Source organism: Coturnix japonica, chromosome 4 (assembly GCF_054131305.1).
Source record: "Coturnix japonica strain WE chromosome 4, WE-NBRP24, whole genome shotgun sequence".
NCBI lineage: Eukaryota > Metazoa > Chordata > Aves > Galliformes > Phasianidae > Coturnix > Coturnix japonica.
The window spans coordinates 57,666,317-57,694,215 of record NC_140666.1 but is presented as its reverse complement, the minus strand read 5'-3'; the positions used below and the strand labels follow the sequence as shown (position 1 = coordinate 57,694,215).

Genomic DNA, 27,899 nt, shown 5'->3' with positions numbered 1-27,899 from the left:
TTTCCTTTAATATATTTTGACAAAAGTGAAATATGCAGATATGGCAAATTAGAAAAAAAAACATCCACTCAAAACTATACCAGTAGATAATGTAATCATTGTGAGTTCAGTGTTACTTTCCTAGAGCTTTCACTTTGGTCTTATCTCCCTTTCTTTTTCTCTCGGCTGTGTTTCTTTATTCCCTTTTACTACATATTTAAAAAAAAAAAAACAACAAAAAACAAAAAATATTCACAGGATAGTTTTAAAATACATACATAGAGTAGCAAGCAGCACTCCAGTTTGCAAGAATAAGTTACACAAAAGATAAGCACAGTTCATCTAATAGTGCATATATTGGTACCATTAAGTAGAAAATTAAGAAGTCATCATAGTAACTATACAGATTTGCAATTTACTTTGCACATGACCAACAACAGCTATTTCTGATAAAGAACGACTAGAAAGCGCAATTGTAAGGAAAGAAAACAACCATCTTCCTACAATAAAGCATTTTTGTTTTTCTTCATAGTGTATTCACTGCCCTCTGCTGCTTCAGATGTGAGCAAAAGCCACAAAGAAGCAATTTAACTTCTCTTGACAAGTAGAACGTAATATAATTTGACTTGGGAAACCTGTAATAAAAAAAGCCAGTGGTCTCATCTGCTTCCTAAGAATTCATAATTGTATTTGCAGAAAGACTATCTGTTAAAACACGAAGCCATGCAAATAAAGTGAAGGTCTTTGTTATTATCTCATTAAACTAAGACGTTTGAACTATATTACACTGCTTTGAATAGAGGGCACTGTCTAAGTATGAACCCAAGCAATGAAGTTTAAAAAAAGCTTTCTTAGATGCAGATCTAGTCACTATATTCATTTGATGAAACACAAGCATTTTCCTGATAGTCAAATGAGATTTTGAGATTTAGTCTTTTTTTTTTTTTTTTCCCCCCCCTCTCTCTCTCCATATAAAAGAGTGACAAGGTAAATGCTCTGGACAAGCTCTTCAAAACTCACTGGAATGATGCAACGTATCATGTCACTATAAGACATAACATAACCTTAAATAAAATATTGAACTCCAGGTTAAATAAAACTATTCAACTCCACCATCCTATTTTTAATAACAAAGGTAGCTTAGCTTGTTCAGAGAGATATTTGGGACTTATACCTAAATATGTTACATGCATTAATAAGTGATATAATGGTAGACAGGTTGCTGAGCTCACTAGTATTATAACAACAGCAACAGGCAGCAAGAAGGTAAATATCGCAAGTATATCTCCAAGTTAGCATCTGGTTACCAGTGCTATGACACCTACTCCAATATCATAATTACACATTGCAAGTGTACAAATCCCAATGCAACAAACAGAGCACTTCTCACTCTTTCAAAACATACAAGCAGTGTCACATTACAACTTTATATGTTCTGTGGATCACAGTAACTTGCCAAGAGAAACTGATGAGTAGGAGATCTAGTACCAGACAAACAGTAATCCTCTAGATTACATTAAGGCCTAGATTTGTGCATTTAAAAATGAACAAAATTGCATAATTTCACTATAAGCAACTATCTTATGGCTGAACAAGAAACTCAGCTCTTCAGTAAGATCTCAGAACATATCCTATGAGTATAGTTCTGAGGTATAGTTTTTCTTTATGACTACTGTATAGTAGTTACTATACTTAAAAAATCCTCCGTAAAACTAAAGATAGAGGTAGCAGTTAAAGTACAGTTTTAATAGCATCAACTGTGGTTTTATAAATATGCCTCATGATAATCTCATATAACTTTGATCATTTTTTTCCATATCACGGGAAAGCAAGAACAGTAAGGTGAAAGACATACAAACTCCCACATTTACCTGGTGGTCATTATATGTGATGTCTACACGTTTCAACAAGCACTTAACAAACAAACACACACTGCCAGAAGGAAGTCACTAAAGATCACACTGATGTCAGACACTGGGAATCTGTGAAATCTGTGAGAATAGTAAAGAAAAAAACATCCTTAATCCAAACCCAAACAGACTCTTCTGCTCTTGAAAGAAACACTCAGACTACCCAAGAAATTATCAGAAATCTTTATTCGCTCTGAGAGAAGAAACTTGAAAGGGTGAATACTTGAATGGGAACTGCTACAGTCTGGTTATAGTGAGACTACCAAATATAAAGACATTGAGTAATACGCTCATGAGTCTGGTCTCATAAAAACCTGAGTATCCCTGGAGGTGTTCAAGGCCAGGTTGGATGTGACCCTGAGCAGCCTGGTCTAGTATTAGATATGAAGGTTGGCAGCCCTGCCTGTATCAGGGCAGTTGGAGTTTGATGATTCATGAGGTCCCTGCCGACCCAAACCATTCTATGATTCCTTTATAGAGTGGCTACTTAATTCAAAAAGATTATAGAAGATTTTGAGCTTCACCTTCCTGGTAACAGGATAATACAACTCCTTCCAGTGAACATACGTTGACTATCCACCCCTCAAATTTCTTTTTGAATTCTCATCTGCCTTATTATTATATATTATAATATACATAATTAATATAATTATATATTACTATATCACACTCTCTTAAAGAATTTAATATTAACACTGAGTGGATAAACTAATTTAAGAATAGCAAGCTTTGCTTGGACAGTTTATTTTCCCAAACTGATGTACTCTAATAGAGAAGTAATGATTTAGCATTTCTATCAGTTTCATTGTTTTTCCTCAGTTTTGTTTATGTATTCTGTTTTGGACTCTCAATAAGCACTATGAATTTATTTTTTTCCTAAAACACATGAACAGAAAAGGTCTCCAAGATTAATACTATGTTTATAAATATTTTAGAAGTTAGTGGTTTTTCAAGCAAATTTCTGTGTTTAACTAAATTCAGGTTTACACACAGGCACACATCACAGCTGTTTTCTATAACTCTGCATTTTCTGTGGCTGATTTAACCTTACACTATTTAGAGCAGGCCCAATCAAAACATTGTACAATCATGACTTACGGAATAATGGTGTTTGTTTACAGCATTATGCTGTTGCTTGATCTTGTTTGCCTCTTACAGCAGTATTTCACAAGAAATGCTTCTTTTTTTTCCCCAGAAGTCCTAAAAGACAGACTGGGTTTCCCACCACCCTCATTACAAATTTTAAATGTTTTTGGTTTTTTTCCTTTAATTTTGCAGAATAGTTTGTTGCCCATCTTGAGAATACTATGAACTAAAAACAGAAGCGTGCTTATTTAGAGACATATGAAAGATAGACATAAAAGTTGAAGAAAACACTTCAGAAAAAGCTTCAAGATTTGACTAAATAAAATTAGAAGTTAGAAATCAAATAAGTATTTGCAAATTAAACAGAAAGCCCATTCAAATGACTTCATACATAACCTGCAAAGCTAGAACTTCTAGAGTCTTCCTTGGACTTAGGACATGAAAACAAATTGAGTGCAGCATAGTACTGCACAGAGCATGAAGTAGTGGAAATGACACTGCAAAAGTTAATTGAGAATATATTCACACAACTGACTGACCAGATGTACATTTAAAAAAATCTTCTCAATATCATAAAATTGAGCTGTTTATTAACATGAAGGAAAGTATGATGACCACTGCCATGTGAACTGCATAGTGAACAATGGTCTGAATTAATTTCTTCAACCTTAACCAATCATTGTTCAGTAGACATTGTAGAGATTTGTTTAGCTCCAGAAGGAGACTGTTCAGGAACTGGGGAGAAGCAGCTTAGGATTCCTCTCCAAGACAGCTGCAAAGTGGATCAAATTAGGAACATGTCTTCACTGCAGGGCAAGCCAGCAGTGCTGATGACATTTTGAAAAGGAGACTGCCATGGGAATATCCTTTGGGTGCCTTCCCAGACAGGCAAGGGAAGGTATAGAAACACTCTATAGGAAGGAGACAGGAAACATTTTCAGCTCACTCTAGAGTTAAGTGCTTCTGCACAGGCGGGATGACAAGGAGCTAATTTGTGATGTAGTACTCTGGAAACAAATGAGACTTCGCAAAAGGTCTTTATCAGAACTATACAGTAAAAGGTATGACCAAATTACTTAAGTTTATCATGCAATAAACAATTATGAAGATTTTTATTGCTAACCTCCGGCTCCTAGATGCCCTCGTGATAAAGTAATAGAGCTCATTTGTGGCAAATTTACACTACAAAGAACACAAGTTATGCAGATGGCATTTTATTTCCGATGTGGCCGACAACTCAGCCACTAAGGGGCAGTGTTGCTTTGCTATAAAGCACAAGGACCTGTGCTCATCTCCCTCCTTCCAGCCAGCCGATCCCTAATTTCTCAAGTGCAGTTCCTATACTTTCAACAGAACAAAGGCCTGAAATGATAGTAGGGCCATTCAGTCTTTCTGTTCCTGCCTTATATACAAAAACAATATAGAACATACTTGAAGGTGTACCAATGAAGGTGAAATCAGCTGCAAAGGTACTTACACACAAAAGTTTGGCCAGAATGTAGCTTACCAGTCAACCTGAACTCCTTCTCATACTTTTAATAAGCCGATACTAGTACGTCAGTGTATTCAAAATAATTTGAAAAGCAGGGGGTACTGTTTCTCTTGCTGTTCCTAGTTCAGTGTACCAGGTAGACGGCAAAATTCCAAGTTTAAACTATAATTCTGTTCAGATCTTTTTTTACTATCTACTCAGAATTAAGTACTAAAAGTAACAGTTATGCATTTGCTGGATGATTCTACAGCAGGAAGAAATGAGCTTCAGAAGAAGGCTCTCTAGCAAGTCATGCTTAAAGCCTGAATTTCAGACATTTTCTTTATTCTGCTGTTAACTGTGACAGCTTACTCTTACCCCAACAGACCACTTGCCTTTTCTGCGGCATTTAATCAGCTTAGGAGCATTCTGTACTCTGGATAACCAAGGAAACTGTAGCTAGAAAGACTGAATCCATAACACCCAGTTTTACCTAGTTCTGCATGAGGGACATGATGCTAATTTGCTGAATTTTCCCAGCGCTGTCCTCTGCTTGCACACTAAGTTGCCCTTTGGCACCAGACTATACTTGGAACCATTCCTTCCCTCTTGCATCATCAGTTGTGATAAAGAGCCTTCCTTGCCATTTTTAATGGCTATAGTGATATTTTCAAAAACCTGAGAGAAATTCTGAGTAGCATACTATATCTTTAGATTAGATCTCTATTACCCCTCCCCCCATATCGATATCTGAGTACCTTTGTTTCCTTTTTTCTTTTCAGTTTTACATAGATAAATCAGGTCCTTTTCTCTCCAATTGTATTCTCACATATTATAAAAACATATACATTATAAAAACAGTAATGATCTCCCCAGCACAGCCTTATATAGCTCTTTGAGTAGAATCTCTCTCTAAAAATAGAAATCTCTTTGACACTGAAGTGCCAGGCAAGATGGAAACTGTTGCATTTCAAGTTGAAGTCTTTGGAAAGCTGCTCTGTATATCAACAAGTGTCCCACAAATGTGCAACATGTGCAACCTGTCCTGTCATGAACTTTGAGTAAAAGAGATTTCATTTGCAGCCACTGCTGTTGCAGCAATAGTTTCTTTGCTATATAGCAATAGCAGCACTGGCAAAAGGTGCTGGATTTACAGCTCTGCAAAATAACACCCTTTCTTTCCCTCCCCCCCTCCCTCTGCCCTCAAACACAACTGCCAGCCATTCCCAGACTGCCTGACTGGGCAAGATACCCTGCATTTAGCCCAACACTTGTACTGAGGACAGAAGGGCAGACGAAAGCAAGCAGACAAATCTCATATGTCAGCACTGCAGATTTTCCAGTTCTTAAGCAGACATTCCCCTTGGGAAAAATACAGAACAGAAAGGGCAGAAGGAACACAAATCCTCTTCAGAAGATGCTGACAAATTGCTCTTACGAAAGAGAAATCAAAAGTCATTAACTCTGCCAGCATGCCTAAACTGGAGATTGTAGGAGTAGGTCTGATTCCTCAGCGCACTAAATCCAGGAGCATTAAACAGAGCTCAGCACCTCTGTCAGACTTGCTCAGACACGACTATGCTACAGTCTTTCAGTCTTCAGTTCTACTGAAAGTCTCATGCATTAACTGCAAGATAATTCATTTTTCCTCTGGATGGCCACATGCTGGAATTCTGATACATAGCCTCATGTGGTATTTTAATAAGAGCTATAAGACAGCTGATGAATACTCATCTCCACGTCGATCTGATGAAACATGCTCAAATTGACAAATGTTGCCAAAATAAACCACTGCAACAGACATACACACTCCTATTTTTCATAATTATTTTGGGTTTAAGCCACATAAAAAACAAACCACCGAAAAGAAGGAAGAATTTTATGTGAGGGCTTGCATAAATTCAGCTACAAGCATTTTAAAGTTTGAATGAATTAAACTAAGGTAAAGTTTGAATAATAATAAAAAAAATTAATAATAATAAAAAAAATTCCATTCCTTATTAGGAACAGGCCAAATTAATTGAAAGCACAGGCCTAAATAACACACACAGTGTTGTTATCAGATGGGAGGCAAAGTCCACAGAGGGCCATCTCCCAGTACCCTGTAGGATCTGGAAATAACACTTGGGAATTTTCAAGCAAGTACAGAAGCCTCGCATCCTCTGTTTTGAGAGCAAACCAGAGGACGACTGACCTCCTCTGGTAGGCATGCACATTCTTGGTGTCCACACACTTCCTGAGCCATCACTTCTTCTGTCCCAGCCAGCTTTATTTGAGCCACCAGAACATCTCAGCTCCCTGATGAGTTACCAGGAGCCGACCAGGATAGCAGGCATAAGACACTGGAAGGCATCTACATGAACATATTTTGTGAATGCACTGAAATTCACAAAACATTCACCTGGATTTGTAGAGCTTTCATTTGTAAACAGTAAGATGGGTAGGGCAAAACCTATTATTTCAAAACATCACACCCATTGTGTGAAGGACACTAAATAACACAGAAGACTGGAGACAGCTTGTGTGCTTTTCTGAAAGCTAAAGAATGACCTAAAGTAATGGGAGCTGCAACTCTATTCCTGTATAGAAATCTCAGCTTCGAGCCACTGTCTGATTCAAACTTCTCCAGTGAGTTGGAACTCTGTGTTTTCCTTTTAAGAGTAGACACTGGTCCTCAATATGTGCATATTAAAATAACTGTTTAAATTATCTAACAGCTGCATTTACTAGATGCAAATGTTACTGGGTTTCTGTGAACAATCTGAATCATTTGCACTTAAAGAAATTTCAAAAGCCCCCATGCCTTGCAATTTGAGATGCGGCCCAATTGTACAAAGCATTCTACAAATAGAAAGCTCTCTTAATAAACACACTGCTATTGTTATCTCCACTGGAAATGAGGCAAAGCTTCTGCTTACCTCTTCATGATCCTTTTGGTGCTGACTGAATTGCTACCAAGGCAGTGAGACAAGTAGGAAGAAATACCTCATGGGGTACACATTTCAGTATAATCTTGACATCACTAGCAGGGATAGCTACAGCCCTCACTGAAACAGAAACCTGCAAGACAGCATTTGTTTATTCTTGCTCCTTTGCTGTTCCTTTTGAACAGATGATCATATATACAATACTTGTATATTTCCAAGCTCATGCCATAATAAGAAGTTGTCACAAAACCATTTCTGGGAATGGACTGATGAGACTGAATAATGATTTCATTTTAACTCTTACTGGACTAGTTTTGCTCTAAGGATTCAATATGTTATCTATTATCCAAATTCGTAATGAGAACCTCCTTCCTCTTTCAGCCTGTCCCCCCTCCCCCTGCTTCAACAGAATTTGGGCAGATGACCAACGGAATGAAAATGAGACAGGGTAGACACATAGAGCTGTAACTGATACAGGATATGAAGCTAGGAATGAGTGGGTTTGACAAAGCACACACTAGTAGCTGAGTGGCTCATTTGCCTGGTAGTAGGATGGATTTATGGCCTTGTATGTCACTAATTAATAGGCCAGTTCCCCATGGCCCCCTCCAAGTAGTCCCCCCCCTCCCCTCCCCCGCTGCTTAGTCTGAAAGGCAGAACACAGGAAAAAACCATCAAATTACAAAAACCCCTGAGACTAAACTAAACAAAGTACAAAGAATTCCAGCAAGCTCCTTCCCTCCCACCTCACCATTCTTCCTTAAGACAGGATGATTCTCACACCATTCCTATCACAGTGCTGGATAACATTACAGTGGGTAACAGGCTATTCTGTTGAGTCTTTTCTTTACTACTTTTGACACACAAATATGCCCAAAGTGGTCTGAATCTCACAAAGATATTCCTGAGATGATGGACCCTCTGTTGTTTCCCAGGTGTGTGATCAAAAATCAGACAAATAACGTACTGCAGGAATATTACCTATTATCAGACCCAGTTTAGTAGCTATGCATGCTCTGTTACCACACCACAGGTTGGACCTGCAAATCTTCCTCAAACCTCACAAAACAATTCTCAAATTCTAGATGATAAAGATTATTTTACATGTTTCCAGGTGCAAGAAAACTAGCTGCAGCTGAAACTCACAAACCAGCTTCTGTCCTGAAGAACATGAAAACTCTAGACTTCACAAAAGCCAACAGAATAGTCCAGGGAAAGCAAGGAACCACTCATTTCATGATGGATGAATGCATGCTTGCTCTGCCTGAACACTGCTTTGCTTCCTTGACCCACAATACAGGATTGAGTTTAAAAAAAAAAAAAAAATCAATGTCAAACCGCCCTCAAGTTAGAACTCAGATAGCTTCTTAACTTGGCAACAATTCTGCATTAGCCAGAGACAGTACACTGGTCTCATAACTGACCACAGTATCAGTGCTAGTGATGATTTCAGTGGCTCTGGAGCCCATAACCTCAAATTCAGTCACCACTAACTGCTGGCCCATCCAATCCCCACCACAGGTAAGAGAGCAAATTTTGCCCTGCATTCTGCAGCTTAAAGTTATTAACTATTAGTCAAAACAGTACAGCTTGGAGGAGGCCACCCATTAATGGAGTCTCCAGTACTGGAATGGGGCAATCAGTAACCCAGTTTATGAACTCTGTGTTAAGCCCTGAGGCTCTGCCAGCCATAAACCCCTCTGTGGGAGGAATGTTCTTTTGCTACCTGATATCCTAGCAAAAATACTAGTTTGAGCTGCTCCTTTAACACTGATCTGAGTCTGGAAGCTCCGTTCCACAGTTCCATATAATTTATATATATATATAAGAAGCCTAGAAAAATTGAGTGTTTCAACAGTATTTTAGAAGTACGAACACAAGTAGTTGTATGATCTGGTATCAGCTCTGACTTATTAATGGAGCAGTCTGTATAGTGACTCAAAGAATCATGAGCATGCAATTAACGACTAAGAAGGGTTGCTCAATAGAGGACCACATACTTGAGCTGTCTCCCAGCAAGATTAACTCCATCAAGGAAACATAATCATGGTGATGTAACATGCTTTTTCTAAAGGACTTGCCCTGGCACCACAGATTTTGCCTGAGAAATTTAAAACAGCTCATTCCTAAAACGCTTAACAGTATGTACTCATTCTAATTGACAGTTAAAGCCACACAAGTATATTTTAACACCAAGAATAGTCTCCTGACTCCAGCACTCCACCCTCAGTTACTGTCTCCTCTTTGTTTTCCTCCATTTGTCTCTAAGGACCTGCAACTTTTCTTCGAGAGGCTGGCAGTTGCTGGCATGGGTCAGGCACGCCTGTTCAGTATCTTTTTCATACACTTATCCCACTTTCTAGTTCTGCAGATGTCTTGTGCATCTTTATTACAGTAACATATGATATACAAACTCCACAGAATGGACTAAAAAATACACGATAAGACTGAATTGAGCAAAAAGGAAGTACATGGCCAGATTTTCCCATTCCCTCACAATTACAGGAAATAAAAAAAAATACTGTCTTTCTGAAGAAACAAAATTTCAGGTACGGAAGTGCATAAGTTTTTAGTTACTTCTCAGGCTTTATTTTTCTTCTGCCAGCTGTGATGAGCCTATGCTAGAAAAGTTCTCCTTGTAAGTGTGGATAAACATTCAAATATTATCTTAGTACCACAATGAGATGCCTACTTTCAGGTAGCAGATTTTGGTATTTACCTTTCATTTACTTGCCTCTGCTTGTAATCTTAGTATAGCAAATGTGACGCTTTTCCTGCTGGAAACACATAGCCTATGGTCTTGAGATAATACACAAGTATATGGCAGTGGAACTGCTGTATCAGTGACAAGTTCATATCAAGATTATGCAGAAGCTATGCATGCCATAAGCACAGTCTGTTGTAGTACTTCTGCTTTTATTATCAACTGCTCTGCAGTGGTTGATATAGACACTTCTGTTTGCCAACTGCATGCAACCATACTAGCCTCTTGTAACTTGACTCACCATAGAAGTTCTTTTTTCCAGACCAAAAGGTATACCAAATGGAAAAGACTTTTGATGCTAGCTATAAAACAAACCCAGCAAAGAAGCGCTGACAATCCAATTCTCCCTCTGCACATGAGGAACACAAGGAAGAAAATAGAAAGAACATAACTACAACGCTCATTAAAAAAAAAAAAAAAAAAAAGCAAAGTTAGTAAAGATTTAAGAAGAAGCCAGGAAGCATACAGACAGTCACCATTCAAGCACGACATGAAGGAAAATAGAGCAGATAAGGTACAGCCACACTACTGAGGTGGTAAATACGTGATGAGGAATGCCAAATCACATGAAGCACTAGTGAAAAGGAAACAAACATAACATTTTAGTTTTGACATGAGCCACTGAGCACAGAACAGCACACTCCAATGAAAGGATAATCCATAGTCAGACAGGCTATCTGCTAGAGCTGTTGCGCAAAATGAGTAAGAGACTTCAAGTGCTGTACTCAAGCTCACTATTGGGAAATTTGCTGTGTTGTCAGCATACCAGATCAATATTTCAGAGGTCATTATCTCATCCCTTCTTCAGCTGCTATTTTTGGATTCCTGCCAGAGAATGGCAACCACTAGCAAGATGATACACTAGTGCATGAGTTTTGGGAATTTGAGCAAGCTTTTCTTTTCACTGAGATTAGTCGTCTCTGGCTCTGAAAGTCACAAGGGAAGTCACAAGTCAAGATTTAGATGATGAAATATTTTCTTTGACAACAGAGAGTAAGCTGCACCAAACAAACTGATCCTTCTGCATTTGTCAAAGAAACCATGAGGAGAAAGGAACCTTCGAATACAGAGGCTGCTATAAAAATAATGCCTTCTATTTATTTCCACAGAAGCTACTACAGACACAAACAGCATAGTAACACTATCTCTTATAGAGCAAACTCTCACCTACAAAACACTATTCCTTAACACAGGCACCAACATTAGCTGTGCATTTTCACCAGTAATGAACAAGAGCCTGCATACTGCACTTGTAACAGCCTGCACTAGCAGACGTGATCTGTTAACATCACCACTCCTGAAACACACCATCTGACATGTCACCATGCTCACAACCACTGTTTGGTATCTATCAGTGCTCAGCATGTGTCAATGAATGCCAATGGGTGCAATCTTTTCCACATGGAGGAAGCCAGGGACACAACTTTGCTTCATACACACTTCCACATGGGCACCATTTTGTCAGATCTCCCCTTTTGCTGCCATCTATCACACTGCAACAAAACACAATGGAGTATTGTTCACAGAAGGTTTATCCTCTGCTGTCATACCATCAACATCCACCTTTGGCATTGTGGGCCAACTTAATAAAAATAGGAGACACTACTTCCAGAGCAGTATCATATGTTCTCCTCACATTATGGGAAGGAGATAACATTTACTAAACTGAACCAGAGCACTAAAGAAGTGCATGGTCTTCACACACAAAAAGCAACAGAAGCTCTAATTGGAGACAGCTGTACAACAAGTAAATCAGTAATCAGATTATATATCCTGCATTCTCTATAAGTATGACTCATGAGTTTGTACATGAGTAAATTTTAATTAACAGCTTGCTTGAGCTACAGGTCAGTAGATGAGCCCAGAATGTTCCAGACAACCAGATTCGAGGGTTATAAAGTTAAGAACTACCTCCATTTTACATAGTGTAACATTCTATGCTTTGCCACAAACTAGCATAATCCTATAACATCATTCAACAGCGGTAATAATCCACTACAGTACTTGCATAAGTTTGGAAAGCAGTGTCCTACCCCACCTTCTGAAATTAACAGAATACCTTCTTGGTATTACTGGGAACACTAGTAGTCATATATGGAAAAACATTGACTCACCATACTGGTGATGAAGGTCTCTGGCTGCAAAACACTTCTTCTCAGAAAGTAGGCATGAAACACTTTCCTTCCAGAGACTCTAGCTTTCCCAGTCACATGGGAAGCACAGGTAAATTGTTTGCACCTGCACCAACCTCCACCAGGTGCTCAATCTTCAGTTCAGGCCATGATATAACAGCTCCCCTACAGCTGGAGACCATTTTAAAACCAATTTAGGAATATTAATAATCACATAAAGAAATTACTCAACCAGATAATTGAGGAGTGCCTCTGGCTACAGAACATTCCTTCTCAGGAAATCAACCTTCATCCAGGAAACCTCCCTTAGAAGGCTAGTCCTTAATGAGCCCAGGGAGTGATGCACACAGGGTTCACCCCTTCCAGTCACATGGGAAGCACAGGTGAATTGCTTCCATCTGTGCTTCCTGGGCCAGCCAGCCACCCCCTCCACCAGGTGGTCAATCATCAGTCCAAGCTGTGACAAATCAGTTCCCCTACACCTGGCTACTGGAAAGAATGTGGTGATAGGAAATATTTCAGTTTTTATCTTGCAAACCAAAGATACTTAATTATTTGAAAACATTCATGAGATAGTTAGCAGTATCTTTGTCCAGCCCCATTATTTAACATACTTGTGCATGATCTCACGAGTCTTGTGGTACGAATTCTCAAAAAAATGGGATATGATGAATTATAAAATGTAGGAAACGGGATGATTTGTACTAGCTAAAATCACAGCGTTCCAACTTTAGCATCTAACATGTTCTAGAGACAAGCACCCTTACTGCATGCCTGCACTTTCAGAGAGGTTGGCAGGGCCAGGAGTTTGGATCTCATACTCCTGCTGAATCTGTCCTGCCAAAGGCTTCATATGGTGGCTTTTGCTGTGAGTGAACTTCAAAGACACTGTCTCATCTAGAGAAGACATTCAGTACAGAAGGGATGGGAAATGGTATTGACTTGATATAAACTTATCTCCGGGCAGTGTGGATACAATTGGTTTAAGCCACATCATGCAGCAGACTCAAAACTCAGATATAGGGATGGCTAATGAAAACACTGACATTTGGTGTGACATCTAAAGACACTCTTTATAAGAATACACTTTTTGTAGCCATTATGGATTTTGATAGTCCATGCACTGAGTATCTCTACAAAGACAAGACATCCCAGTCTTATCTGCACTGTCTAGTGTGACACCACATTATCTCAATAGTATGCATGCTTAAAGATCTGACCTGTAAGTTTGAGCTCTGGCCTGCCAAAAATTTCAGGCCTTTATATTTAGAATAAAATCCCAAACCCATTATCAGGTAGGCTTAAGTTACTGTATAGATGTTTCTCTCTAAAAAAATCTTGCTAACTAAAGGATACTTCTTTTGTCTAAAAGACTTCCACTTGCATAAACATAGTAAAACAAACTCCTAGGCCTAAATCTTTGATAATCATTACCAGAACTAAGTTTATTTGTAGCTTAATACTGAACTCCTTAATTTCATACTACTAGAACCACTAATACACCAGTAACTGTGCCATTCAGTGTTTCTGCTTCCCAAGAAAATATTGTACTTTGTTAATTCCATTAGACTGACAGATAACTTTTAAACATATTTAAATATACTTTCAAGCCTCTGTCTTTGCTGTGGGTATTATAATAAAATAGATGAAGTGCTTTTTCTCTCTGTTTTTTAAATGCTGTACCTTTGGTTCCTGATCCTGAACTTTATGACTAACATGAAGCTAATCAGATAATGAGGATTATTACTTCTGGAAAGTATGAGCTAATGTCAAATAAAATTAAACTGAGAATTGATTACATTAATTTATTTCTGTTGGAGAATGGTAAGAAAAGAGTACCTGAGAAACTCCCTGTAAAAGAAAAAGGAATACAACTAATTGTTACTCATTTACCTGCCAGAAAGACCCTATATTTTAATATTACATAGAAGGAGTCCTGCAAAGTGGCAGATAGATATAACCTGCTTATAAAAAAAATACATTTATTGTACAATTTCTGTGTAATGAGAAGGCCTAGGTCAATAATATGTTTTCTAAACAAAAATAAGTTACCAGTTCTGTGGATAAAACCTGAAAGACTTCAACTCCAGGCACATTTAAACAGAGCTACTCTGCTGGGTGAGATTGAAGAGACTATACAGAATAAAGGTTGTTTGTAATCCCAAGATTAATGTTAATGGTTATTTTCATTAAAAAGGATCTATTTAACAGATACTTTTTTAACACAATTGCACCTTACTGATGATGGCAAGACATCTAAGGGCACTGTTTGCTACTGTAGTAAAAAAAATTCTGCTATAGAAGCTGGTTATTCAATAAATCCAAGAAAGTAACCTTAAATTGGAATTCATTATCTGAAAGGAGCAAAAGAGAAGTCAAAGGACAAATCCTTGTTAAACGTTCTTCACTCTTTGTTATTGATGTTTAATCTAAAAGAAGCCACAAAGCCACTGATGGTAAAGCTTGAAGCTGATGTAACTAAAGTAGTAAACAATAATGAAGATAGGCAGCTGACCTACAGAAGTCTGTCTGCTAAGCTGTGCTACTGTGGGCAACATGTTTGCCCCATCACAATGAAACACCAGGCCAATCATAAAAGGCTCAAGACCAACACTTTGAACTGTGGCTTCACTGAGGGCTTACATGCATAAATAAGACTTACTGTCACTGGCTTCAACATACAACAAGCCATACAACAGTTCAGAAGAGGCTTCAGGAATCAGCATACTCAACTGAGTTCACTCTTCCTAAGGTGACTTCTCGAACAAAGAAACAATTCCATGTGTATGAGAAGAAGATAATAAATAGGGGAGAAGTGCATTTTCACTTCATCCAAAAGCAATATTTTTTGTTTTGTTATCTGTTTCCTGCTGACAAACTGGAAAATGATCGGTAAATGCTGTGAGAACAATTTAAGCTTCAGAAAGCTTGCTTTAAATTGAGGATATCTCTATGTAAACATATGTGTATTTTAAAGCCACAAAAAGTATACTTATTAAAAATAAAGGTAGAGGGCAAAGGGATTACGTTCATGCTCAGATTGCTTATTTTCTCATTCAGAGAAAAGTTTCAGTCAGGCTGCAGCTGAAACACCTCATTTAGATTCTCTAAGATACGGGACCTGTAATCCCAACAGCACACCAGAGTAAGATTTAGATATCCTTCCAAGAAGTCACTGGTAAAAGCAAGATTAGAAAATCTTCCAATACATTTTGTATTTGGACAGCTCAAGGACCAGAACTACTGAGTGTCCTCACATGTAATTACCTTGTGATACACTACAATCCAACGACCTTATTATCAGGTTCAGCATACGTCTACTCTTTGATCTACATATTACAGGGCTCAGATAAGCAACCAGGACTGTCAACTGGTAAGTTGAGCCCAAGTTGTTTTCTGTGCGTCCACTTGCAGCCCACAGTAAATAACAGGTGTGTCTAATTCAGCTGTTCAGGGCTAATTCAGGGCTACATTTTTTACAGCACATTTTCCTGCTATCCTTAGTTACCACATGTTCATTTGCAACGTGGAAAGGTTTTGAGTTGTATAAACTGAACTGGTTTCAGAAAAAATGAAAGAAGCACATCTAATACAAATCTATCTACATCTATCACAAATCCACAGCGAGTTACTACAGTGTGCTTTCCTCCACAGACCCATGCCTCTAAAATGTTACCTCTCATCATCACTACACGAAGACCTACAACCCCACCTCACGCGTGTCTTTCTGGTGCCGCTGTGTCACTTATTTTTCTTTATTCCCAACAAGGAAAAGAGACAAACACTTTTTCTCCTATCAGCCTTTAAGACCAATAATCTCGTATTAAGTCAAGTTTCTAACAGCCAAGATCTTCCCAAAATCGATCTGATGATCCTGAACATGCCCAAAACAGCCCAAGCCCCACCCTGACGGACTGATGAGATGCCAGGTGAGGGGATGCCACTTCACTGGAAAAACTGTGATTTAAAAGTATTTTACAATTTATTTCCATGGAAACTCCTATAGATACAGAGAGCACAGTAACTTTATTTGATAGAGCAAACCGTCAGCTACAGACACTGTTTCTCAACAGAGGCACCAACATTAGCTATGTATTTTCACCAGTGATGAACAAGAGCCTGCATGCTGTGCTTGTAACAGTCTGCACCAGTGCAGGTGACCCCCAGTCAATGTCACCACCGCTGAAATGCACCACCTCATTGTGCTTACAGCCACTGTTTGGTCTCCCTCAATACTCAACAAGTATCAATGAATGTCAGTGGGTGAAATTTTTTCTGCATGGAGAAATGCAGTGACACACCTTTGTTCCATACACACTTCCATACCAGATGCCATTTTCTCAGACTGCCCCTTTGCAGCCATCTGTCAGACTGCAATAACATGTAACAGCATATTGGTGGGAAGGTTCAACCTCTACTGTCATACCACCACCTTCTCCCTCTGCCATCATGGGCCAGCATAATAAAAGAGGAGGCATAACTTTCAGAGCAGCCATCTATATAATATACAATATTATATATATATATATATATAAAATATATTATATATATTATATATAACAATAATATATATGTATAAACAAAAAGTCCTGGCCAATGCAGAAGCTGAAAATTAAAAAAGACAGCACCAGGAAAAAACAGATTGAAGTGCTTTAACTTTCTCCAGGAACAACTGTTGTCTAGACAGGTTCAGCACAAGTGGTACAGGCTCAGTTTTGCTGTGTTATACAGCATTGCAAGCACTGAAAAATCAAGAAAATTTTACAAATATGTTTTTCTAGTAGATCCTATTCACAATTTTTAGGGTGAAAAAGCCCCACCTTTCCATCACAAAGAAAAGTCCAGCCCAAACCAGAAAGAAGCAACAAGCAACCGGGTAGGCCTGGGCTGTATCATAACACAGGAACAACCACTACTTTTGGAAGAATCTCTTTTGCTTTATGACCATATGTGCCTTGTTTTACATTCTGAAAAAACAGATAAAGGTTTCTTAGTGTTCCTTGGGTGACCAAATCACATTTCTGCTAACAAAGTTAGCTTTTGTTCCCTGTCAAAGGCTTCCTGCCAAAGCTTCTGTTGTAAGAAAACCATTCAGTAAGAAAGTACTTCACCAGGAAGACACAGAATTCCACAAGTTTTTTGTTTGTTTCTTTCTTTGTTTTTCTTTCAGAAACCTGAAATGTTTTTTGTTTACAGGAGTAAACTATTTTTACTGTTTTCATCAGTTTCCGGTGATGAAAACAAACAAATGAACAAAAAAACAACAATAAAACAAACAAAAAATCACCAAAACCAATCAAGGTTGTTTGGTAAGGCAGTCTATGTGTTTGCTGAGTAACCTGGTACTATTACCATCAATAAAATGATGGTGCTTTTCCACCAAACCAGCAATCTGCTCCAATTCACTATATAGGGTGCTGTACTTCACACACACACACACACACACACACACACACACACACATTTTATTTTTCCAACAGAAACACCAAAAAGAAAGTAATACTGATGTTACCTCGAGGTTGGGGAAAGGGTTAACATACAGTCAGGACAACCATTAATGGGTAGAGCATGTGCAGCATGATCTTGTGATGGTAAAATCATGTTAAAGGTTTGATGAATGTGGATAAACCTGGAAATAGAATAATGAGAGGAAATTTGCTCTAATATGCATATGAACTGCAATGCTACCAGATAATGAAGAATAATGACTTATGGAAATTTATTTCCAGCATAGCCACTCCTGAGTTTTCCTATAAAGGTCCAAGTATCTCACAGCTTGTGATCTTTCAGGAATCCACAAGGATGCAAAATGGACTAAAGGGGCCCTTTCAAGAACAGCAAAAAAAAAAAACAACCAAAAAAACCGTCATGTCCTTTTCTATCTTCTTTGAATGCTACCTAAGAGACTAATAAAAATAATGAAACTGGTCTGCCCAATAATTTCTAGAGATATATTAACAATGTACATTTGTATTTTTGACACACATCACTGGAAGTATGGAATAACGGGTAACAATTTCTCTCTGGAGATAGTTGCAAAGGCAATCTATGTCAGAACTAAACCCAAATTTTCAGGCACTTAACAAAGAAACAGAAACAAGTTTTCTTCTCACATTGTTGGTATCACCTTACACTATTTCTGTATTCACATCTGTTTATGTGTCTTTTGAAAAAAGGTCATTCTAAATTCTTCATAGCACACACATTAAATATTTACATTCAGGCCTAGAATGCCTTGTAAAATTTTAATAGTATACCTTCCTATTCCAAAAAAGAGTTAACAAAAAATCAGCCCAAATCCTAGCTCATACATGATATAAAATACTAAACACTGTTTAAACTGTCATTTCTTCCCAAAGTACAAGGATGTTTATGCTCTTCCCTAGGGAAAGATAAACACAGCAGCATACCACTCCATATTTGTAAATGTTAACTCCTCTGCAAGGTAGTAACCAGCTTCTGTATGCATGAGCCATCTGTTTTTTCACTGCTCAAAAAGCCATAATATGACATACAGATATGCTTTCATTGAAACAACAAAGATCTGTGGCCCCACCACAGAAAAAAATAAGTGCAACCTCACTTTTTGTTCTACACATCGTTCTGACTTCAGAACAGCCTTCAGAAATGCTTCCTAGGCACTAGCCTAGAGGTCTGTTAGGATACCAGGGATAATTCTACAGGTCCTCGGGAATACGTCACCCTCAAGTCCAGTATATATGAGAAGGTGTTCGTTTAGAGTCAACAGAGATTGACTCTGCTGTTCTAAGTGTGGTAGATCTATGCTACCTCTTAAAAAAAAAAAAAAAAAACAAAAAAAAACAGCAAGAAAATGCTCTGATGATTTCATTCATCCTTATAACAGATTGGATAACATATTAATCCATCAAATGCCCTTTTATGTATATAAGCCACAGTAAAATACTCCCGCAAGTATTCTGGTTAATATAATGTACTGTTTGCCAAATGTGCACTTTAAAACTAGCAGTCAACTGTATGGCATACTTTGAGTGGTGTTAAAGCTGTCTAGGCTTTATTATACAACGACTATGATAAGCTACAACATTCTGCCAGTGGAAAAAAGAGTGAAACAGGAAAAAACAGTGTAGCTTCTTGAATGAATACTTAATGGGAGAGGTTAAATCATAACAGGAGTCTTAATCTTTAATAAATCATGGAACTTATTCAGATGACTAAACATGGATTTCAGATCTTCAGCCATTCACGTTTTTGTAATTTGGCAACTAAACCTATAGTTGGACATCTAAGGAAAAGCATCCAAAATACAAGGAATCTGTAAACCTGTAGCAGATATTGACATTCTGCCCAGAGTAGCCTGAAGTTACATACTCTACTTTTAAAACCTTGGCTTAGCAGTCTTTCCTTTGGGGAGAAGCTAATGACATTTTTTGCCTTTCTGCTAGACTCCAATCAAAGGACTGCTATCCCTAACTTCTCTGTCTGTTTCTCTTTTCCCCCCAAAAAAGTATTTGAGTTTGCTATTGCAAGCCAGAACAGCACTGAGCACAGCTGGGAGGACAAGTTATTCAATTGTGTTGCTAGAAATTTGTATATGATCAATAATTTATTATTATTATTATTATTATTATTATTATTATTATTATTATTATTATTATTATTTTGTACAGACAAAGTTAAGTTGGGGACATATTTGAATATATTCCAAATGAAAACTAAATGTGCAATATGGAATTTTGTTTTTGACTCATAGGTGCGCAACAAAAGCAAAGCAGCTAAGGCTGGCCTGTGTGAGGGGGATGAGGTGGTGTCTATCAATGGCAAACCCTGTGGAGATTTAACCTACGCTGAAGTTATCGTTCTGATGGAAAGCTTGACTGATGTCCTACAGATGCTTATCAAGAGGTACAGGAATGCTCAGAATGCTTTGGTGCAATTCTTTTCAGTGTACCACACAGAAAATGTTGGCATTGGATGCACTTATTTTGCAGATATACACTGTGAGCTTCTGATATTCCTCCTGTTTGTGTCTTTAATTATGTTTGTCTGCATTGAAAAGAGAGGGAGGACAGCATACTTCAAGAAATTCATGCATAGAAGTCAAACAGCACAGTTTATACATAGAAGAGTAGAGTTTACAAACATAACAGTTGTATTTCTTATTAACAATATTTGGTACTTAAAAGGAGACCACTACCATATCTGCATATTACAGAGTCTTGAGTTCAATTATTCTTTCCACTCCTTTGAAGTAGTGAAGTGTTGTTATTCCCCACAGATAGGGAAGTGAGGCATACAAAAAACAAAGGCTGTATAGATGGAGAAAGTGTGTCGGACAGATATGCCTTGATGATGACATGGCAAATGGTCTTCTTGGGAAGCAAAATGTGCAGTAGTCGGGAGGGAGAGAGGGCCTGGAAATCAGGAATTCTATTTTTGTAGACGTTATCACTTCACTGGATGAGGTGGGCAAGTCACTCATGCCTTTCTGAGTCTCAGATTCTTCACTTACAAAACAGTGACAGTGAAGTTCATTTTTCTTCGAAAATGCTTGCAGCTTCTTAGAGAGCTTTCATCTAAATTTACAAGGAAGCCAGCAGACTGCACATCAGTGCATCTGTAAAGTCAGTCCTATAATGGTTATCAACTCAATATATACTATCTTTGTTCAGAACTCCTGACAGTGAACACATTCTCACCAAACTGTGCATTCAGACAAGATGAAGTCTGAATTGCCTTCAGCATGGATAAGAAGAGGAAGAAAATACTTGAGACTTTTCCCTTCCTTGTAAGGAATTATGGCTGCCTTCTGAATTACTGTAGTTCCCTGTATCTGCTCTCACAAAGGCAATAGCAGGAGGACAGACAGAGCCAGAATTCCTCACAGCAGCTAACAGAGCTGTGTGACTGGAAAGGCTGCAAGGACTGCTGCAAAATACTTGCCTATGATTACCAAGGAAGTCTAAAAAAAGCAGCTGACATTCCTCTATGTTTTCTGCAACCTGTGCAAGGGAAACTTTACAAAGTCTCTAGTAGTTTGAAGTCACTACCTGCCTTCAAAACAAAATGCTCAGAAAAAATATTCTTTTTACTCATAACAGACATTGCATGACCTGCCTGTGCATCTTGTTTAGGGTTAAGCACTGTATCAAAGTGATGAGAACAGGGGAACAGTGTTCCTGATGTGGTAACTCCATTCCTGTTTTAATTCATAAGATGACAACAGTAAATGCACTTGTAAAAATGATATTTGTGGGAAACCAGCTACATTCTTTGCAGCCATACAAATACCTCCACACGCTTTTAATCCTGGCTGTTGCTGCTCTGTAAGTGACATTTCAATTAGTCTGAAGGTCCCATTACACTCCAGCTCAAAGTGGCAGCATATCTATTCACTCAATTGCTTCTAATTGAACGTATAGTAAAGAGCAAGACATTTCCTGGATCTCAGAGCTCAGCCGAAGTGTTAAGGACCAGTGTTTCATGGAATGGAACTCTGTGCCTCTTAGAAATTTTAAGAAAATTACAATTACTCAGCAGTGCTCTGAAATGTTCTAATGGAATTCAATATGAGAATCTATGAATTACTTCTTGTCAGTTCATCTTCCCAACTCCTACCACTTTGTGTCAGTATCATTTCTGGTGGGGAAGATTAAACCAAAACCTCTCTCCTCCTTTGCAACCTCTTCTGTGGGTAATAGCCCTCTCAGTATTACCAGATGAATTTTTCAGATGGATGCCAAGGGCAACACAGTGACCAAGGATCAGGATAAGGCTGAGGTACTTAATGCCTTCTGTGCCTCAGTCTTCAATAGTAAGACTCTTTATTCCCTGGACACACACCCCATTGCACTGGCAGATAGGGATGGGGAACAGAGTAGGCCCTTAGTAACTCATGATGAGATGGTTTTGGACCTGCTCTGAAAGCTCAATGCTCACAAGTCTGTGGGACCAGATGGATTGCACCCTAGAGTGCTGAGGGAGCTGGCAGATGTGGTTGCCAAGCCACTCTCCATGATCTTTCAACAGCCCTGACTAACCTAGAGTGTCTTGGTGCACTAGAGACTGTCTAATGTGACTCCCATCTTCAAAAAAGGGCAAGAAAGATGATTCTGGTAGCTACAGACCTATCAGTCTCACCTTGGTGGAAGAGAAGGTTATGGAACAGAGAATCTCAGGAGCCATCATGGACCAATTAAAGGTCAGTCAGGGGATCAGGCCCAGTCAGCATGGGTTCATGAATGGTAGAACCTATTTGACAAACCTGATTTCATTCTATGACAAGGCAACCCACTTAGCAGAAGAAGGTAAGACTCAATGTCAGCTGGTCTAAAGAAGGGCAACATGGCTTGTGAAGGGCTTGGAGAATATGCCCTATGAAGACAGACTGAAAGAACTGGGGTTATTTAGTCTAGAGCAAAGGAGGCTGAGGGGAGACCTTATTGCTCTCTTCCAGTATCTGAAAGGTGCTTACAGTGAGAGCAAGGTTGGTCTCTTCTCACTGGTGACAGGTGACAGGACGAGAGGAAATGGCCTCAAGTTGTGCCAGGGTAAGTTTAGGTTGGATATCAGGAAAAACTTCTTTACAGAAAGGGTTGTTAAGCACTGGAATAGGCTGCCCAGGGAGGTGGTTAAGTCACCATTCCTGGATGTGTTTAAAAACCATTTGGATGTGGCACTCAGGGACATGATTTAGTGGAGGGTTGTTAGTGTTATGGTAGTATGGTTAGGTTGGGGTTGGTCTCGATGATCTTTAAGTTCTTTTCCAATGTGAGCAATTCTATGATTTCTTCTTGGAAAGCTTTTGACTGTTCCTGAGCTATAAGCATGAAAGATCAGATTTTTGAAAGCTTTCAGCACTGACCTAATTCTGTTCTTACTGAACTCACTGGAAGAAAAATTATCTTTTAAATCAGGTTTTAAAATGCTTCTTGGACTTTGATGCCTAAAGATGTTTTTCTGATCTGTAATCTACAGTTACTGACCAGCAGTGTCCAGAAAATCTTTGGTTTGCAGGATCAGAGGAGACACCCTGCAGGGCAAGCACCCTCCAGATGCCATGTGGGGTAGCATCCTACTGATCTTCCCCTACAAATGCTGAGCAGATGTATCTGGGAAACACTGAGAGTGGTGACAGCGGTGTTACCCTGCCCTTTTCACATCAGCATTAGCAGCTCCTGGATTTCAGCTGAGTCTAGAAAGAAAATTTGCTAGGGGGAAGCAGGGAGTGTGCCCAGTGCATGCCAAAATGAAATACACCATGTAGGGAGTAAAACATGACTCTGAGACAAATGGTGTTATGCTGACTCCATGATTTTTGCTTCCTTCCTGGAATTATACAAGGGTTGTTGTTCCTACAGTGAGCTAAAAAGACCTGAAACAAAAGTAATAATTTGTCCAAATAAAATCATGAATGACAAAAAAGAGATCAGACCAAGTACTCTGCCTCACATGGATGCACGTTGATGTCTATATAGAGTAGAAGTATATCCATAAGTAGCAAGGGCCTTTTAAGGTGGAAATCTTTTCCTCTCACATAATCACTCAGCTACCAATAAAGGCTAACATTTAGCTGGCCCATCCCCCAGTCTTATATCCTACATGGAAATGTTTATGGATTTCTGTAATTTATCTGTACTTAAAAGCAGCGCAATTGATCATCCAAATAACATAATATGATGGAATCCAGCAACACTCACAAGGAGCTCCCTAAATCAAAATCTGTCTGACCTTTATGTAGCTCCATATGTGGTGTAATGGATGTTACGCATTTTGTGCTATTTGATGCAGATCAAGACTTCTACAAACAGTATGTCACATGGCCAAAAATGCAAGTGTTAGTGAAGTTTCTATATACTGACAGATTTGTTTCTTCTATTTCTTCTTCCAGCTTTTCTTTGTAGAGTGGTTCCAAAGTTTCAAAATAGTTGGGACTTGCTTTTAATTTCAGAAATCACTGTAATACTTGAGCTCAGTAAAGAATACTTTACCAAGGATACCTACTACCCCTCTCATTTGAAAATGTGCTTTGCTACCTTCTAGTCAACAGAATGCCTTAATAGCACGCTGCGATCTTGTTACACAGAGAAAGGTTTCTCCTTGAATTAATGAGTAGTCATTATGTCCCAGAGCATTGAAAGAGGAAGCTGGGAATCCTAAACTCAGTAAAACACCCAAGTCCAGGGGAATTAATAGTTCAGGAGAGTTACACTGAAGTATGTTGTAGACTTCATGAAGACATGGTAATATTTGACTATCAGGAATACTTTTTTTCTTTTAACTAGAAAATATTGTATGGCTTCACCAACCTTTCTTGTTGGACCACCAAAATAGGGCCAGAATGTTTTAATTATTCCATTGTATATTTGGATTATGATCCTCGCAGGAATTCTTTGAATGTGTATTTTAAGTATCCATTCCCTCCTCCCCCTCCACCTCCTCCCCCTTTCTCCTTCTTATTCTCATCCAGTATTTTATTCCTTAGAGAGTAAACTATTTGAAACAGCAACTGTGTGTGAGTATGGTGCCTAAAACAGCTGGGGTAGTGGCTGCAGTGCCAAAAATTAGGCACTCTTCTGGTGTCATGCAAAGTTAATTTTCTCATGCACATGTGAAATATGAAGACGCATTGTCCTAGAAGTCTCAGTGGAATCATTATAACAGAAATGTGTCTGAGAAAACACCCATTTCCCTCTTACTGAACTGTTAACTTGATGAACTTATGTTTTCGGACTTATGCATTTTGGGAAAATTCTTCTCCTGAAATGGACCTGCTAGCAGGTACAATAACTGAGGGGGAAAAATACTATACAGAAATTGTTTGGGTTTTTTTTTGTTTGTTTGTTTTTCATTTTTTTAAAAAATAGTGTTTACAATTACTGTACTTACAGTAGCTTAATTTCTTGAAATACTTGTTTATGTATGTGCAGATCCTCCAGTGGAATAAATGAAACTTTGAATGCTGAAAGAGAAAATGGAAAGCATGATAACATAAAAAATGAGGACTATAGGGAGAGCACTACACTGCAGATTAATACAGCCAAAGAGATACCCCATGGAGACTTATGCATCACAGAGATATACAGTGAGACTCACCAGGGAGCAGGAGAAAGCAACATACACTTTTCTGAAATGAAACAAGAGACTACAAAAATTCACAGAATTACTCCTAAAGTGATAGGCACCTCCAAAGCACTTGTGACTGATGAAGACAGAGGGAAGACAGAAGAAAGAAGGCCAGGCAATATGGTTGAGCTGCAGTTATCCCTCCCAAATGATGGTCACAAGAGCACCAATGCTGCTGCTGTGACTCTCTTAGGGGCAGAAAAATGCACCCCTTCAGGAAGAGGACCCAGTGTACAAGAAGATGGGACCAACCCTGTAATCGCAATCCCCCTGAGTGTGAAAGAGGGCAACGTCCAGTGGTCAAGCAAAGTAGTCCAGTTTTCTAGTAGCAAAGAGGTCAAGAGGATCCAAAGTGCAGCTCCAACTATCCCCAGGATTGAGGTGATCCTAGACTGTTCAGACAGGGAAAAAGAAGCACCCAAGTCTCTAGCTGAAAGGGGGTGTGTTGAATCTCAAGTGGAAGGAGGGCAGTCAGAAGCACCTCCTTCTCTCCCCTCCTTTGCAATCTCATCAGAAGGCACAGAGCAGGGAGAAGACAACCAGCACTCGGAAAGGGATCACAGACCTCTCAAGCACAGGGCAAGGCACGCAAGTAAGTACGTCCCATCTAATCATTTGCATTGCCTGAGTATATATTTTGTAACTTGAAACATCATCTCAGAATTTAGATTGCACTAGAAAAAGTAGTTAGAGCTTCTGCCTGCAGTTTTCTAACTTCCTCTGTCTTCTAAACAATTCTTGCTTTATATAATTTTTCAGGGTAATGCAATGCTCTTGGTAATGAGCCAGGAGTAAAGCCATGCCTTAACTGTGCTGAATAACTTGGTTTAGTAGACTTCCACTCTGAAATTATCTAATGACTTTGTCCCACTAAAAATACTTTTATCTCCAGAAAGGGCTGAAATCTGCTGGCTTTCTCATACACACCAAGAGGCAATCCATGGAATATTATCAAAGAAAAAAAAAAAAAAACCACACAAAAAAACAACAACAAAAAGAACTCACAACATACCAGGTTGCTTGCATATGTCTAAATAAATCCTGTGGATTTCTCTGTTTACAGCAAAAACATTATGCTGTCATTTGCATTATCTAAAATCAAAGCCACAGTGTTGCTCTTAAAAGCTAATAAAAAAGGCTATTAGCAAAGCTTGATGTTGCCTGCAGACGAGATTTTGACAGACACTAGCATGTGTATAACTGTTACATGATCCTTTCAGTTTTGTCAGTCTTCTCTAGACTGTAAAGTGAACTATTTCTTCTGACTCCCATACCCAGAGGTCATCTACAAAATCTGTCCAAGAAGTTTACATGAAAGCAAATTTGAAACTGAATCCAATGTCACTTGATTTGAGTGTAGATACATAAAATTAATTTATTGTTTTATTAATTTGAGACCTTGTTATTAGTGGGTTGTTTTTTTCCCAACCACGTTAAGAATCCTGACCAGGGATTTAGTAACAGTATGGCAAAGCTTCTTGAATGTGTGCAATGATATACTGTAGCAACAAACTATTTCATATGTAGTGTTGGAATTAGTCTGATAACCCTTTGCTAATTCCGCTGTAAGCATATTTTTAGCATGATAACCATTTGTATCTTATTTGCAAGTGGATTAAGCAGTTACTTATGCCTAAGTGTCTGTTTCCAATCCACATATTTTAACATTTTAAATAGACCATATAAGAAGAGTGCACATACTTAACATTTTGGCTGTGAAGTTAGAACCATCTGTGGGACTGTGCCTGTGTATCTTAGCGAATTGTACTGCCTTTCTAAAAAGGCAAGAGTATATAGAACAAACTAAATATTACATGACAAAGTCTTCCTTCATGTAGGATGTATATTTTGCCTTTTCCCATCCCAACTACAACAGCCTTAATTCTTTTTAACTTAGTGGCAGGCCATTATCTGTAGGAACTGATTTAATCTATCAAAATATTTTATTTTATTATTATTTTTAAAATGTGATTTACACGTTAGAACTATCCCATTGCTAAGCATAGAAGAATAATCTGCAAGCAGAAAATACCATGCATATAAGACATGGGTGTTTGTTTTTGTCAAATTAAAAGTTACAATGCAGCATTTCAGTCTAAATTACAAAGAATATTTATTACAGGTGCTTTAATTCCTTAACATAAATGTTACCTGTACATAGTAATTAGACTACATTTATCTGATTAATATTTCTTCTGGAAGCTTCTACCTCTATTGATTAAGTAACTATGCAGATGAAATGCAGAAAGATACACTAGCAAAATGAAAAGTTTCAATTTTTGCTTTCCACATTACTATGGGTACCTGTTGAATTCCCCTCCTAGATAAACACTCCCTACTGCTTATGCAAAAGCAGCTTATTTGAAAGCATGGAACTTAAATGCTGAAGGGTGACCCTATCTGTTTGCAGAGACACTCTAAAGGTACAGGCCATCATTTTGAAATTGTCTCCAGTAAACAATGTAAGAATTTGACTTGTCAAGGGACTGAGCCAAGGATTTGGTGATTTGAACCTCTCAAAACAAA

General features: G+C 38.4%; 1 protein-coding gene across 2 annotated transcripts in view; it reads left to right on the top strand.

Annotated features, from left to right (window-relative positions):
• SYNPO2 (synaptopodin 2) overlaps window positions 1-27,899 on the top strand; it is an 82,447-nt gene that overhangs the window by 36,130 nt on the left and 18,418 nt on the right. For both annotated transcript variants that reach the window (XM_015861848.3, XM_015861849.3), the window contains exons 2-3: window positions 20,002-20,153; window positions 25,178-25,965. In XM_015861848.3, the coding sequence (XP_015717334.1) occupies window positions 20,002-20,153; window positions 25,178-25,965 (940 nt within the window). The remainder of the gene's footprint in view (window positions 1-20,001; window positions 20,154-25,177; window positions 25,966-27,899) is intronic.